Genomic DNA, 12,660 nt, shown 5'->3' with positions numbered 1-12,660 from the left:
GCAGTGTGTTTTCTTTAACACGCCAGCTTTACTCTTGATGACTCGTGGACATACAGTCTTGCAGTATTTATTTAGTGATATTTTGAATAAATAATTCATTGGTGGAACAGTTCTGGCAGCAGGATAATTGCTCTGTGTGAGGGAAGTGCTAACACTAGCAGAATATATACTTCCTTGCTTTATACGGTAAACTGCTACTCATAAATTTAGTACTCCTCTGCTAATTTGTACCAAACAGCTTTTCTCAGAGGCAGAGGGACATGCGCATCCAACCTTGCTAGGTGGGATATTTTGGGGTATCTATGGAGAAGTGAGAGTTTAAAATATTTGTCTTTTTTTAAAAAATTGTAGTAAAATATACATAACATAAAATTTACCATTTTAACCATTTGTAAGTGTATTGGTCAGTGCATTAAGTACATTCACATTGTTATGCAGCTATGACCACCATCTGTTTCCAGAAATTTTTTATCTTCCCAAACTGAAACTATACTCAATAAAGACTATTAAGGACTAACTCCCCAGCCATCTGCCCCCACCCCTGCCCGATGGGGCTGCCATCATTCTACTTTCTGTCTCTATGAATTTGGCTCCTCTAGGTACCTCATATAAGTGGCATAATACAATATTTGTTTTTCTGTGACTGACTTATTTCACTTAGTATAATGTCTTCAGGGTTCATCCATATTGTAACATGTGTCAGAATTTCCTTCCTTTTTAAGACTGACTAATGTTCCATTGTCTCTACCACATTTTGTTTATCCAGTCATCTGTTGATGGGCTTCTGAGTTGTTTCTGTGTTTTGGCTGTTGTGAGCAATGTTGCTGTAAACATCTGTTCAAGTCTCCCTTTTCAGTTATTTTGGGTATACAGTCAAAAGTGAAATTGCTAGATCATGTAATTCTATGTTTAATTTTTCTAGGAACTACCAGTTTTCAATAGTGAACACATCATTTTATACTCCTACCAGGAAGCACAAGCGTTTCAATTTCTTCAAATCCATGCCAACACTTGTTGTTTTCCATTTTTGTTTGTTTTTAAAATAGTCATCCTCATGAGTATGAAATGGTATCTCATTGTAGTTTTGATTTGCATTTCCCTAATGATTAGTGACGTTGAGTGTCTTTTCATGCGCTTATTGGCTCTTTATATATCTTTGGAGAAATGTCTATTCAAGTCTTTTGCCCACTTTTAAATCAGGTTGCTTGTTTTCTTGTTGTTGAGTTGTAGGAAAGTTTCGTTTCTTTTTAAACTGTTATGTTTATGGCTATTTAACCTAAGCTGTGATTTCCTTATCTTTAAAATTAGAATAATATTATTAACTACTTCAAAGTTGTAAGGATTTCATGAGTTGAGTCAAGTTCTTAAATCACTTGGCATAGAATATGTGCTCATTAAGTCGTATCTATTATTTCTTATCATTTCACACTCAAACCACAGAGGTTGTCAAGATGGGGCTGGGATTTAAGCATGCAGGTCTGTCCATCTTCAGAGCTCTAACTCTTAATATTAGTTTAGCATCATGGTTAGCAGGTAAGAAACTTTGTCTTGACCTTGTTTAATTTTTAATACTCCCCACCACAGTGCTATGATAAAAGTAAGCCTATCTAGTCTGTTTGTCCACTTAAGAATTATAGGAAACAATTTTGAACTGGTAATGTACTAAATAATAAGACTTTACTCTAAATTCAAAGAAAGCAATTATTGCAATATCAAGGAATTTTGCTTCCCAGCTGACTTTTGAGAGTATAGTACTATTTTGGTTCTTGATTTAGACATTTTTCATCATTCCAAACAGGATTAATTCTAAAACTTGTGCATGAGACTCTGAAAGAAAACTTTCTGTCTTAACATTAATTCAGTTATGAGATGACAGCTCTTTTACTGAGAGGAAAAAGAATATAGGAAACAAAGCAACTATTACCAGATGAGCAAAGAGAGGCTATATAAGGTGGGTCCAGGCAACTAACCAAACAGTCCAAAGCCCTGTTGCCAATTCTGGCTAGAAGTGTCTTGTGTTGCCTTTTTTCTGTGTAAAGAATTGATATTCAGTCTCTACGGAAAACCCAGGTAAGGGCATCTCAGTGATGATGTGAAAATGCCTGGAAACCCTTTTCCAAGAGTCCAAATGTGCGTGTGAAATTATTTCTCGAACACTTAATCTCCAAATGACATCAAACGTGATTCAGCCTACATAATGATATCATAAATACGTAATGAAGACGTAATGAAGATGCAATGAATTATTGACAAATGAAACAGAACTGCCACCAGGTGAAATATAGACGAGAAGTGCCTTATGTGTATTTTGCATGTTGCACAAAGTTTATATGGAACGTGGGGCCAGCAGATCCTTTTTGTAAATTCTATGAAGAAGTCAAAGACTGGGTGGGCGCTCCCTCATGACTGTTGCTGCTGTATTTCTTCTCGATGTCTGAGACCTCCCCAGGCTTAATTCTTTGAAACTTAGTTTTGTGTTAAACCTGAGTTTTTCATCTGTCAGCACAATGTCCTTGTTATACACTTAAAATACATATGGTAGCCCTAAATCTATGGGGGTAAAGTTCATTAAATAAGAAGTTTTTGATAAAGTGTATAGCATACCTTGTACACTTCAGGTGCAGGAGAAAAGACTATTGCCACTTGTGAAACCAACCTGAAAGGTTCTGCCTGCCTGTGAATCTCCCAAATGGCCTTCTGAGTGCACCTCTCCAACGGAGTTCAAGTGATATTTGACAGCTCATAATTTATCTTTACAGATATTGACAACAGTGGGTACGTCAGTGACTATGAACTTCAGGACCTGTTTAAGGAAGCAAGCCTTCCTCTGCCTGGCTACAAGGTGCGCGAGATCGTGGAGAAAATTCTAGCGGTTGCTGACAGTAACAAAGATGGCAAAATCAGTTTTGAAGAGTTTGTGTCAGTAAGTAATCTAAATCCTCTCCTGGCTACTGATTGTTTTGCTTTGTGCAGAATTTTAGTAATGTCATTGCTCTCTTGGGTTAAATCTGGCTTCACAGACTAGAAAAAACAGTGCTTTAAAATGATGATGATGATAATAACAACAATAGCAACAATTTCCACAAATAATTCGGGAAACAAAGGAAAAAATTATTCTCAAGTTGTTGGGATTGAAGTCAGATTTAGATAATAACAGTTCAGGCCCTAATAAAACTACAGTTGAGTTCAGTGCTTATTGATTATCTCTGTATGCAGAGTATTTTCACATCTTAGCACTCTGTCTTGGGAAGTGGAACATTTTTTGTAACTGAAATAGCTAAGGAATGGAAGACATACCTAATAGAAATTGGTTATTTCCTTGTGATGAGTTGAATCCTCAGTTTCAGTAAATGTCACCAGGTGAATTTTGATGCCACCTCTGGTTTCATGATTGAACTATCTCAGGGTTCAGGGAACTGAACAAGATGAAAAATAATATACAACTCCACCAATAAAAGAAAAGTAGATTATAGAACTGAATATTGAGTCTCCTATATTTCACACCTCTCCCGCAAAGAGAGAGGACTTCACCCAGTTGCCATTGCCAGCTGGCGTTGAGCAGGAGCTGTCACTGCTGTCCGTCAACACCACCATGACTACATATGAAAATGAGTAAACTAGTTTATTCACTAATATAATTGAATATATACGAATGGAATATAAATTGCCTGCTTTTGCATTCTTTATTCATTGGGCAAATGTTTGAGCTCCTTTCTTGCCAGGAACTCTGCTGGGCACTGTGAATAATGTGATGAACAGAAAGAGATGTTGCCCCAGCTTTCCTGGAGTTTACAGGTGGTGGGGAAGACAGACTCACACAGAGGGACAACAAATAACTGTGCTAAACACTGTGACAGAGCAAGACGGGTCCTTTGAAAGTCTGTAGTAGGAGGAATTGAACTTGGGTGGCAGGGTGGGGGTAGGGGTGGGGAGGCCAGAGAACTCAGAGATTCAGGGAAACAGAAGACTGTCCCAGAAGTTGTGAAGACTGAGCTGTGATCTGAAGGAAGATGTTAAACAAATAAAAGGGGTGCATGGGGGAAATAGGGAAATGAATAATGTGTAAGGCAGGCAGAGGTGAGAGCACGTGTAGAGGCTGTGTGGCTCTAGGGATGGTTGATCCTCTTAAGCACTTGCAAAAAAAATCAGTGTGGCTGGAGCTGAGTTACTAAGGGTGAGGAATGTGTCTGGAGAAGTGAATCAGGGTCAGGCCATCAAAGTGTTGTTAGTCCCAAGAGCAATAGGAAGCCAGTGATGTGGGAGGAATAGAATATGAAGAAACTTGATCAGATTTGCATTTTTAAAAACTTGCTCTGAAGGGGAAGGGTATAGTTCAGTGGTAGAGCATATACTTATCATGTGCGAGGTCCTGGGTTCAATCCCCAGTACCCCCATTTAAAAAATAAATAAACAAATAAACCTAGTTACCCCCCCCCAATAAACAGGTAAATAAATAAAAAGAAACTGCCACTTAAAAATAAATAAGAAGAATTTAAAAAGCAAACCAAAACAAGAACAACTTAATGACATAAACCTGTTAAAACCTATTAAGACCTAATAAAACTCTGTTTGAAAAAAAAACTTACTCTGGCTGCTGTGTGAAGTGACTGAAGTCAGCCTGGCAAGGCTCTGGAGTGACCTGGTGACAAAGTGACCGGCAGAGGGCGTTTCTCTAAGCCTGTTTCATCTGCAAAAGCTGACTTCTTTACTTTAACATGTATACATTTGAGCCATTCAGATGGGAAAATGCCTTCATTGAGGAATTTTAAAGTCTTTATCATGTAGCTAGTTATTCTTTAGTTTTCAAGTATAAAAGATTACGGCACATCTAGAAGAACAATTTCAGTGTGTACAATTTGAGTTTAATTCTAGGTTGAAGTGCAAACATTTGTCCATTTTGTGTTTTAAGATGACGTTAGAGTTATCTCTGTATACAAGCCTCAAATGCAAGAACAACTGATTATTTATTTGGAATGACATCAAAATAAATACCATCTTTTATGTTGCAAGGATTTTAATGGTTATCTAATCAAGAGTCAACTTTACTTCTATTCCATTCCAGCTAATGCAAGAGTTAAAAAGCAAAGACATCAGCAAAACCTTCAGAAAAATAATTAACAAGAGGGAGGGGATTACTGCTATTGGAGGAACTTCATCCATTTCCAGTGAGGGCACCCAGCATTCTTATTCAGGTAACCACTTGCTCCAAATTTAATCTTTCATTCAACAAGTCCTATATCTCATCCAAACTAACATGCCATTTATCGTAATTCACACCATTGTTTTATGTGCCACTGAGATAAGATCAGATTAAATTATAACATGCCATCAGATTTGAAATGCACCTTAATTTCAGAGGTGTCAGAGTGAAAAACCCCAGAATTACTGAAATCAGCGAGTTTTTACTATGTGTCAGGCACAGTGTGCAACAACAGAAAAACAGAAGTCATGTGTATTTCAGCATTGAATGTGTTTAATCATAACCTTTGAATGAATTTTTCATCCTGACTGGTGAAGTGCGTTTACTTCAGACCTGTTTTAGGGGTGGGGGAGAGGTTTATTGCAAGGACTTCCCATCTGGGGGGGAACTGAGATGCCTGATTCATCTTTTATCAAGCCACCAAGTGACTAGCAGAGCACAGCACCTCATTTGCTTGATTGCATAGACTCACTGGATTGTTGCTCAGTGGGAAATCCAGAATCACATTAACTCCTAAGAGGAGATGGCTTGCGCCATGCTCAGCTTGCTTCTCAGGATCAAGATGTCTGAGAACCTTTGGCCAAGTTCCTTTTGTTCATGGTAACATAATTGGAACTCTGCCTTTTAAATTGTTGATAAAAATGTACTGTAACATCTCCCCCTCTTTCTTCCTTTGAATTTATTAATTATCCTCTTGATTCTGTTCCTTTCTAAGTGGATTTTCCCCTAACAATGCACTCACACTTCTCCTACCCATTGTATGTATTTTTTTCCTAACCTTTTCCCACCAGGGAAGCGTAGTGGAAAGGCAATGGTCTATAATAGCCACCTCCATCTTTTGAAAGGTACTTAGTCCTTAACTCTACTTCTGCCTGTCCATTCTAATGAAATGGCTTTTTCATTAAAAAACAAAACTTTTTATTGAGGTATGAAATGCATTTAGCAAAGTGTTATAATCTTTTGTGTACAGCTCAGTGGGTTTTCACACGTGTATACATCATGTAACTACATCCATGCAGCTGCCAACCACATCAACAGACAACATTTCTATCACCTTCAGTGGCTCCCTCATGTCTCTAACTGTAACTGTGCCTCCCCAGAGGTAACTACTTTTCTGATGTCTCGCACCACAGAATTTTTTTTTGCAGATATGAACATTCTTGAGCATAATTTTTAAAATTGAAGTATAGTCGGTTATGTGTCAATTTCTGGTATACAGCATAATGTCCCAGTCATACTTATATATACATATATTTGTTTTCGTATTCTTTTGCATTAAAAGTTATTACAAGATATTGAATATAGTTCCCTGTGCTAATCAGAAATTTTTTAAATCTATTATGTAGTGGCTAACATTTGCAAATCTCAAACTCCCAAATTAATTCCTTGCCACCCTCTTTCCCCCAGTAACCATAAGATTGTTTACTATGTCTACAAGTCTGTTTCTGTTTTGTAGATGAGTTCATTAGTGTCCTCTTTTTTCTTTTTTTTTCTTTCTTTCTTTTTTTTTTTTTTTTCAGATTCCACATATGAATGGTATCATATGGTATTTTTCTTTCTCTTTCTGGCTTACTTCACTTAGAATGATGATCTCCAGGTCTGTCCATGTTGCTGCAAAATGGCATTATTTTATTCTTTTTTTATCAGTGAGTAGTATTCCATTGTGTAAATATACCACAGCTTCTTTTTCACTTGTTTATTGAGGTATAAGATGCACAGAGTAAAGTGCGTCCAGTGCCCTATTCTTAAGTATATGACTTGATTTTTTTTTACATATGAATACACCCATGTTACCATTATTTAGAACCAGATATGGAACAGTTAATGACTTAAAAAAAGAACAGCTTAATTGAGATATAATTGAGGTATCATGAATTCACTCTTTGAAAGTACACAGTTTCGTAGTTTTCAGCGTGTTCACAGAGTTGTACGGTCATCACCACCATCTAATTTTAGAACACTTTCATTACCCCAGAGAAAAACCTGATGCTCATTAGCAATCACTCCTCATTTCTCCCATCCCCCCCACCTCTGACAACCATTTATCTACTATTTGCCTATTCTGGAAATTTTATATGAATGGACTCACAGTCATGGCCTTTCACTTGACAGACTTCCTCACTGGCATTACATTTTCAAGGATCATCCATTTTGTGGCCTATGTCATACTTCATTCTTTTTTATTGATAAGTAATAGTCCGTTCTATGGATAATACCACATTTTGTTTATCCTTTCATCAGCTGATAGACATTTAGGTTGTTTCCTTTTTTGGGCTATTATGAATAATGCTGTATGAACACTCATGTACACATTTTTTGTGTGGACATATGCTTTGAATTCTCTTACGTATTTACCTGGGAGTGGTCTTTTGGTAACTCCATGGTTAATATTTTAAAGAACTGCCAAATTGTTTTCCAAAGTGGCTGCACCATTTCCGTTCCTATGAGCAATGTCTAAAAGTTCTGAGTTCTTCCCATTCTCACCGACACTTGTGGTTGTCCATTTCTTTTATTACAGCTATCCCAGAGGCTGTAAAGTGGTATCTCATTCCTGGTTACTATACCTGGAACATACTCCCTTTCCCTGCCCATCTTCACCTATTAAAAATCTGTCTTTTAAATAGTACCTTTTCTATAAAGCCTTTTTTGATCACCCCAACCAGAAACCTTTCTTCCTTTAAATTCTCTGAAACACTGCTTTTATCTCTCTTGTGGTGTGTCCATTTCCTTTTGTTACATTTCTTCATAGATTTGTTTTATCTTAACATTACACTAAAAATTCCTTGATGGGAGGAGATGCAGTATCTTAGTGATCTTTAAATCTCTAGATTCTCAGTCCCTGAGGAAGTATGGCAAGAAGAAAAGAAGGCAGATAATGATATGTACAAAAGTAAATGTGTTTTTATCAATTGTGTGTGTGTGTGTGTGTGAGATGGATTAAATTTGAGGTGTACCTACCAAATGTGCTGTTAGGAAGGTTACCTGGTTCTAGGAACTGGGGCAATAATGGGGAAGGTCAGAGTAGGGTATGCTATCCTGTAATGAAAATGGGAATTCTTTTCTTTTAGGTTTTATATTGATAAATCATTTTTATATTTAGAGAAGAATAATCAGGCAGTAGAACATTTTCCCTGTAAGTTCCTTCCTGTTTTCCCCACTGCATAGCCCAACAACACTTTCTGCCTAAAGAGCAGTGCTTGCTCTCTAGAGGCCATGTGTTGAGAAGTTGAGGGTGAAGGTGGCCGAGAGTAATGCTGATAACCAGATTTGTGTCCATTTCCTTCTAGTAGAAATTCCACAGAAATGGAACTATTTTACTCATTCAATTCTTGATTAAAACCAGTATTTCTGTTGTAAGCCCCAAACCACAACTGTGTACATTTTTTGTAGGGGAGAGAGGAGTGGAGTTTATTGCTGTGAATATTTGTTTCTTGTATTCCCCCCCCCCCCCCCCGGTGTGTGTGTGTGTGTATGTGTGTGTGTATAATCTGACCTTTGATGTTTGGCTTCTGATCGATTAGCTCTCAGAAGCAATAACTATTTGGAAAGATTTTGGAATCAAACCGAATATGTACTGTGCTCACTTAAGCTATATATGCCTTAGTCCCCCCTGATATATCAGATGAAAAAGTGGAATGAATTCCCCTTTCTTCTTCAACCCGTAAGCCCTCTTAAACCCTCTGGTGTTTTAGTAGAGTTTTAAAAATTGGCATATATTATTTTTGGACAGAAATTTTAAAGTATGTTTTTGTAGTGCAGTTAATTTTGTGAAATGAGGTCTTGCAACTAAGATTTTCTGTTTCCAGAGGAAGAAAAAGTGGCTTTTGTTAACTGGATAAACAAAGCCCTGGAGAATGACCCTGACTGTAAGCATCTCATACCCATGAATCCCAATGATGGCAGTCTTTTCAAGTCGCTTGCCGATGGCATCCTTCTTTGGTGAGTTGAGCACTGGGTTAAGGGAGCTATGTTTTTACTGTCTCCATTAGTGAGCATTCAGTGAAAACTAAAATTCAGCAAATTTTTCAAATTAGTTAACAAGGAGGTACACTGATCTTGAAGAATTTAGATTGCATAGAAAATTAAGTACTATTTGTTTTCCAAAATTTTCCTTCAAATGCAGGCTCTTACTTGTCTGGTGTCTTTTTCATCCATTTCCTTAATAATACCAAGGAACTTTTGAATTCCTCTGGTGCATTTTAATGGGTTCACAGGGTTTCTTTTTTCACTTCTCAGTAGGAGAGTGTTCATTATTGACTGAAACAGGAACATGAGGAAATACAATAGAAATAATATATCTCATTTTGTGCTTAAGTGCCATTAATGTTTTAAGTCATTCCTGTCATCCTTGGCTCTTTGCTGTTTCTGCTCATGAGATTGTAAACTCTCTAAGGGCATGTCTTAGTTATATGTCTTTGTCTTAGTTATATGTTCTGGAGTCCTAGCATACATCTCTGAACAAAGCAGATGTCTTTTTTATTTTTTATTTTTTTGAAGTTTATAAAAATACAGGAAACTTGCCAAGAAGAAAATAACCATTAAAAATATTCTTAACACCTATAATTAGCTATTATTGACATTCTGGCAAGTTTCCTCAGTTTTTTTCCCATGTTTTTACCTAAGAAAAAAAACTACCCATGAGTACAAAATATTAGTTTTTAGGACATTATGTATAAAATATGCCTTGACTTCCACGTGCAACTTTGACCTCTTCCTCTGACCTTCAGAGGAAATTCCTATTATGAGTTGAATGGGTATTTTCTTAACCTTACTTTAAAATGTAAATTATATTCTAAAATACAGAGATACATTTTATATTAATTTTTTTAAAAATGTTTGCACTATTGAGATTTTAGAAAGGCAAAATGTCTGGCTCTTTATCTTTCTGCAACAACAGTACTTTTAACACTGTTGATAGCACTTTATGAAATTTGGCTTCTTGAAAATGTCTTTGTTTTACATCTCAGGCTGCCCAATGTAGATGTTCATTAAATGAAATAAAGGCAAGATTCAGAGACAGAAAATGCAAGACTGTGAAAAAAACTAGAAAGAAATCTAAGATTGCTATTGCAGTAAATGATGAATTTGTTTTGGGTTAGGGAGTATTTCTTAGGTTTTTAAAATTAAGTCCCTATATGAATTACACTATCCTATTTTAAAGAAATGGATTATTATTTTTCAAATTTTAATTTTATTATCTACTTGTAAAATTAAACTAAAAACATTTCTGGGGGTCTTAAACTGAATTATTTCCATTTTCTCTTTAGCAAAATGATCAACTTATCTGAACCAGACACGATCGATGAAAGAGCCATTAATAAGAAGAAGCTCACCCCTTTCACTATTTCTGTAAGTATTTGTCCTTTGCTGGTGATCGTGTTACCGTAAGGATCATGGATCCCTTATTAACAGATCTTTAAACCCAGGCAAAACCTTTGCTTTAACATAATTTTGGCTTCCTGTAAAAAACTAGGTTTTCATTAGGTAAGAATTCAGCTGCATTTTTTAATGAGTGGAATTAAGACTCAAGGTACTTTGGATGAACTTCTTAAGATAATAGTATTCAGATTATGTTATTATAATTACTGAGTTATGTTTATTAATGAATATTTGCTTAGTGCCAGTGTTCTTGTTGATTGGTTGAAATAAGAATACTACACAGTTTTACCACATGTTTTACCATTTCACAAAATTTTAGCTTTTTTTTTGTACTAGATCATTCTGTCATCAGCTTTTCCATTCAGATCTTGTCAAAGGCCAGGAATTTATAGTCACCATACGTTTCCCTTCAAAATGTCCAGATTATTAGGTGGACATCTGTATTTACTAAGTGCGTAGTAGGTACCAATCAGTGTTCTAAACACACCACATGAATTATCCCTTTGACTCCATCCAGCGGCCTTAAAACAAGGTAAATACTATGATTTTACAGGTGGGGAAACTGAGGCACCGAGAGGTTACACAGTGGTCCAGCCAGGATATGACCCCAGTAGCCTAGCTCCAGAGCCCAGCCTTCTAATCACTACTCTATACTGCCATTCTCATGTGGTGGTAGTAGTAAGCAACTAGTTAATGTGCTGGTCACTGCTGTAGCTGTTAACAGCAAGCTACTGCTAAGCTGTTTCCTTCATTTCTGTTGGCAAGTATAATGCTTGATTTTGCTGAAGTTAAGTCTCTTCTATAAGGAAGCCATGACCTTAGAGCAGTGGTGTGTGGTTAGTCTTGGACTATCTAACAGGGACTCCCATTTCCTGTTAAGTAAGAACTGAGAAGTAAGAATTGGGTGTTGACTAGCATGGCTTTCTTGTCCTCCACTTTCCAGAAAGCCAATAATGTGGCATCTTCCTAGCAGAAACGACCATTCTTGAAGAAGCCCATTTCTGATTGCAGTTGCCATAAGTTCACTTTCTTTCACATCTTGTGTCAGGGTGCTTCATCTAGGATCTATAGTTGTTGGAAATATTCATATACATCTTCCTTTTAGAATATGTGTGTCACATAACTTTTTATGGCCCTGGGTCCGAAATACAGCATTTCTTACTATTGTATAAATTAATTGTATGGCTTGACTTTTAATAGTTGTTTGCAGGACATTAAAGAAAAATGCTCTGTAACTATTTTGCAATAGCTATAGGATGGGTCTGAGGGTCTCAGTCTTTTACATTTCTGTTTTTAGAGAGAGCGTTCTTCTAGTATGAGTAGGGGTCATAGTCTAAGTCTCTAGGATGCTTGAAAGAGTGTACTAATGTAGAATGAGAAAGGGCAGGCCTCTGGGAAGGGGCAGAGTGTTACTGTGGCTATCAAATCTGCTTTGTTTATTCAGTAATTTTAGAGCTCTGGGAATAGATCTGCTAGAAAAGTACCAGTTTCCCATGAAACTTTATCCCAAAGAAGCCTAACTCATTTGTAAAAAGTTGTAGTAATATAGTTTTTCACCTCATGATGATAAGTATCATAATGTGTGAAAGAAGAGGAATATGAAAGGACGAAAATGACATACAATAACTATGAAAGCAAGGGAAAGGGACAGATCAAATAGTTAAGAGCAGGACTCATTTATGGTCTTGGAGACTCTGTCATCTCTCTTCTATCCAGTGTGTCACTGAGCTGCATTCTCTTGATTGTTCATCATTATTGAAAGGAAAAAAAATAATTATATGAATAAGAGTCTGAAAAACAGACGGTAGTGATTTGGGGACCTGAAAGCCAGGAAACTAACACAAGAGTGGGTATAGGAAATTGAATCTGTTCATTAAAACATGTAAAAAATCCAATGCAATTAATATACTCACCTACATACGAGATATATGTGTATACACTTTACACTTATATCTGTGTACAAATGTGCACACACACATATGACCTTAATTTCAATTACAGTTTAAGTAGGGAAAACATAAATCTCATTTGGACATTCCAAATGGAGGAGAAGTGATGATATGTAAAATAAGAAAGAAATC

General features: G+C 36.5%; 1 protein-coding gene across 4 annotated transcripts in view; it reads left to right on the top strand.

Moving 5' to 3' along the window:
• Positions 1-12,660, top strand: part of PLS1 (plastin 1) — a 95,295-nt gene that overhangs the window by 54,182 nt on the left and 28,453 nt on the right. For all 4 annotated transcript variants that reach the window (XM_006190547.3, XM_032487121.1, XM_032487132.1 and 1 more), the window contains 4 exons: positions 2,760-2,923; positions 5,063-5,192; positions 9,007-9,139; positions 10,468-10,549. In XM_006190547.3, coding sequence (XP_006190609.1) covers positions 2,760-2,923; positions 5,063-5,192; positions 9,007-9,139; positions 10,468-10,549 — 509 coding nt within the window. The remainder of the gene's footprint in view (positions 1-2,759; positions 2,924-5,062; positions 5,193-9,006; positions 9,140-10,467; positions 10,550-12,660) is intronic.

Source organism: Camelus ferus, chromosome 1 (genome assembly GCF_009834535.1).
Source record: "Camelus ferus isolate YT-003-E chromosome 1, BCGSAC_Cfer_1.0, whole genome shotgun sequence".
NCBI classification, from domain to species: domain Eukaryota; kingdom Metazoa; phylum Chordata; class Mammalia; order Artiodactyla; family Camelidae; genus Camelus; species Camelus ferus.
Note: the sequence above shows the minus strand (reverse complement) of the source record. Positions and strands in the feature narration are given on the sequence as shown.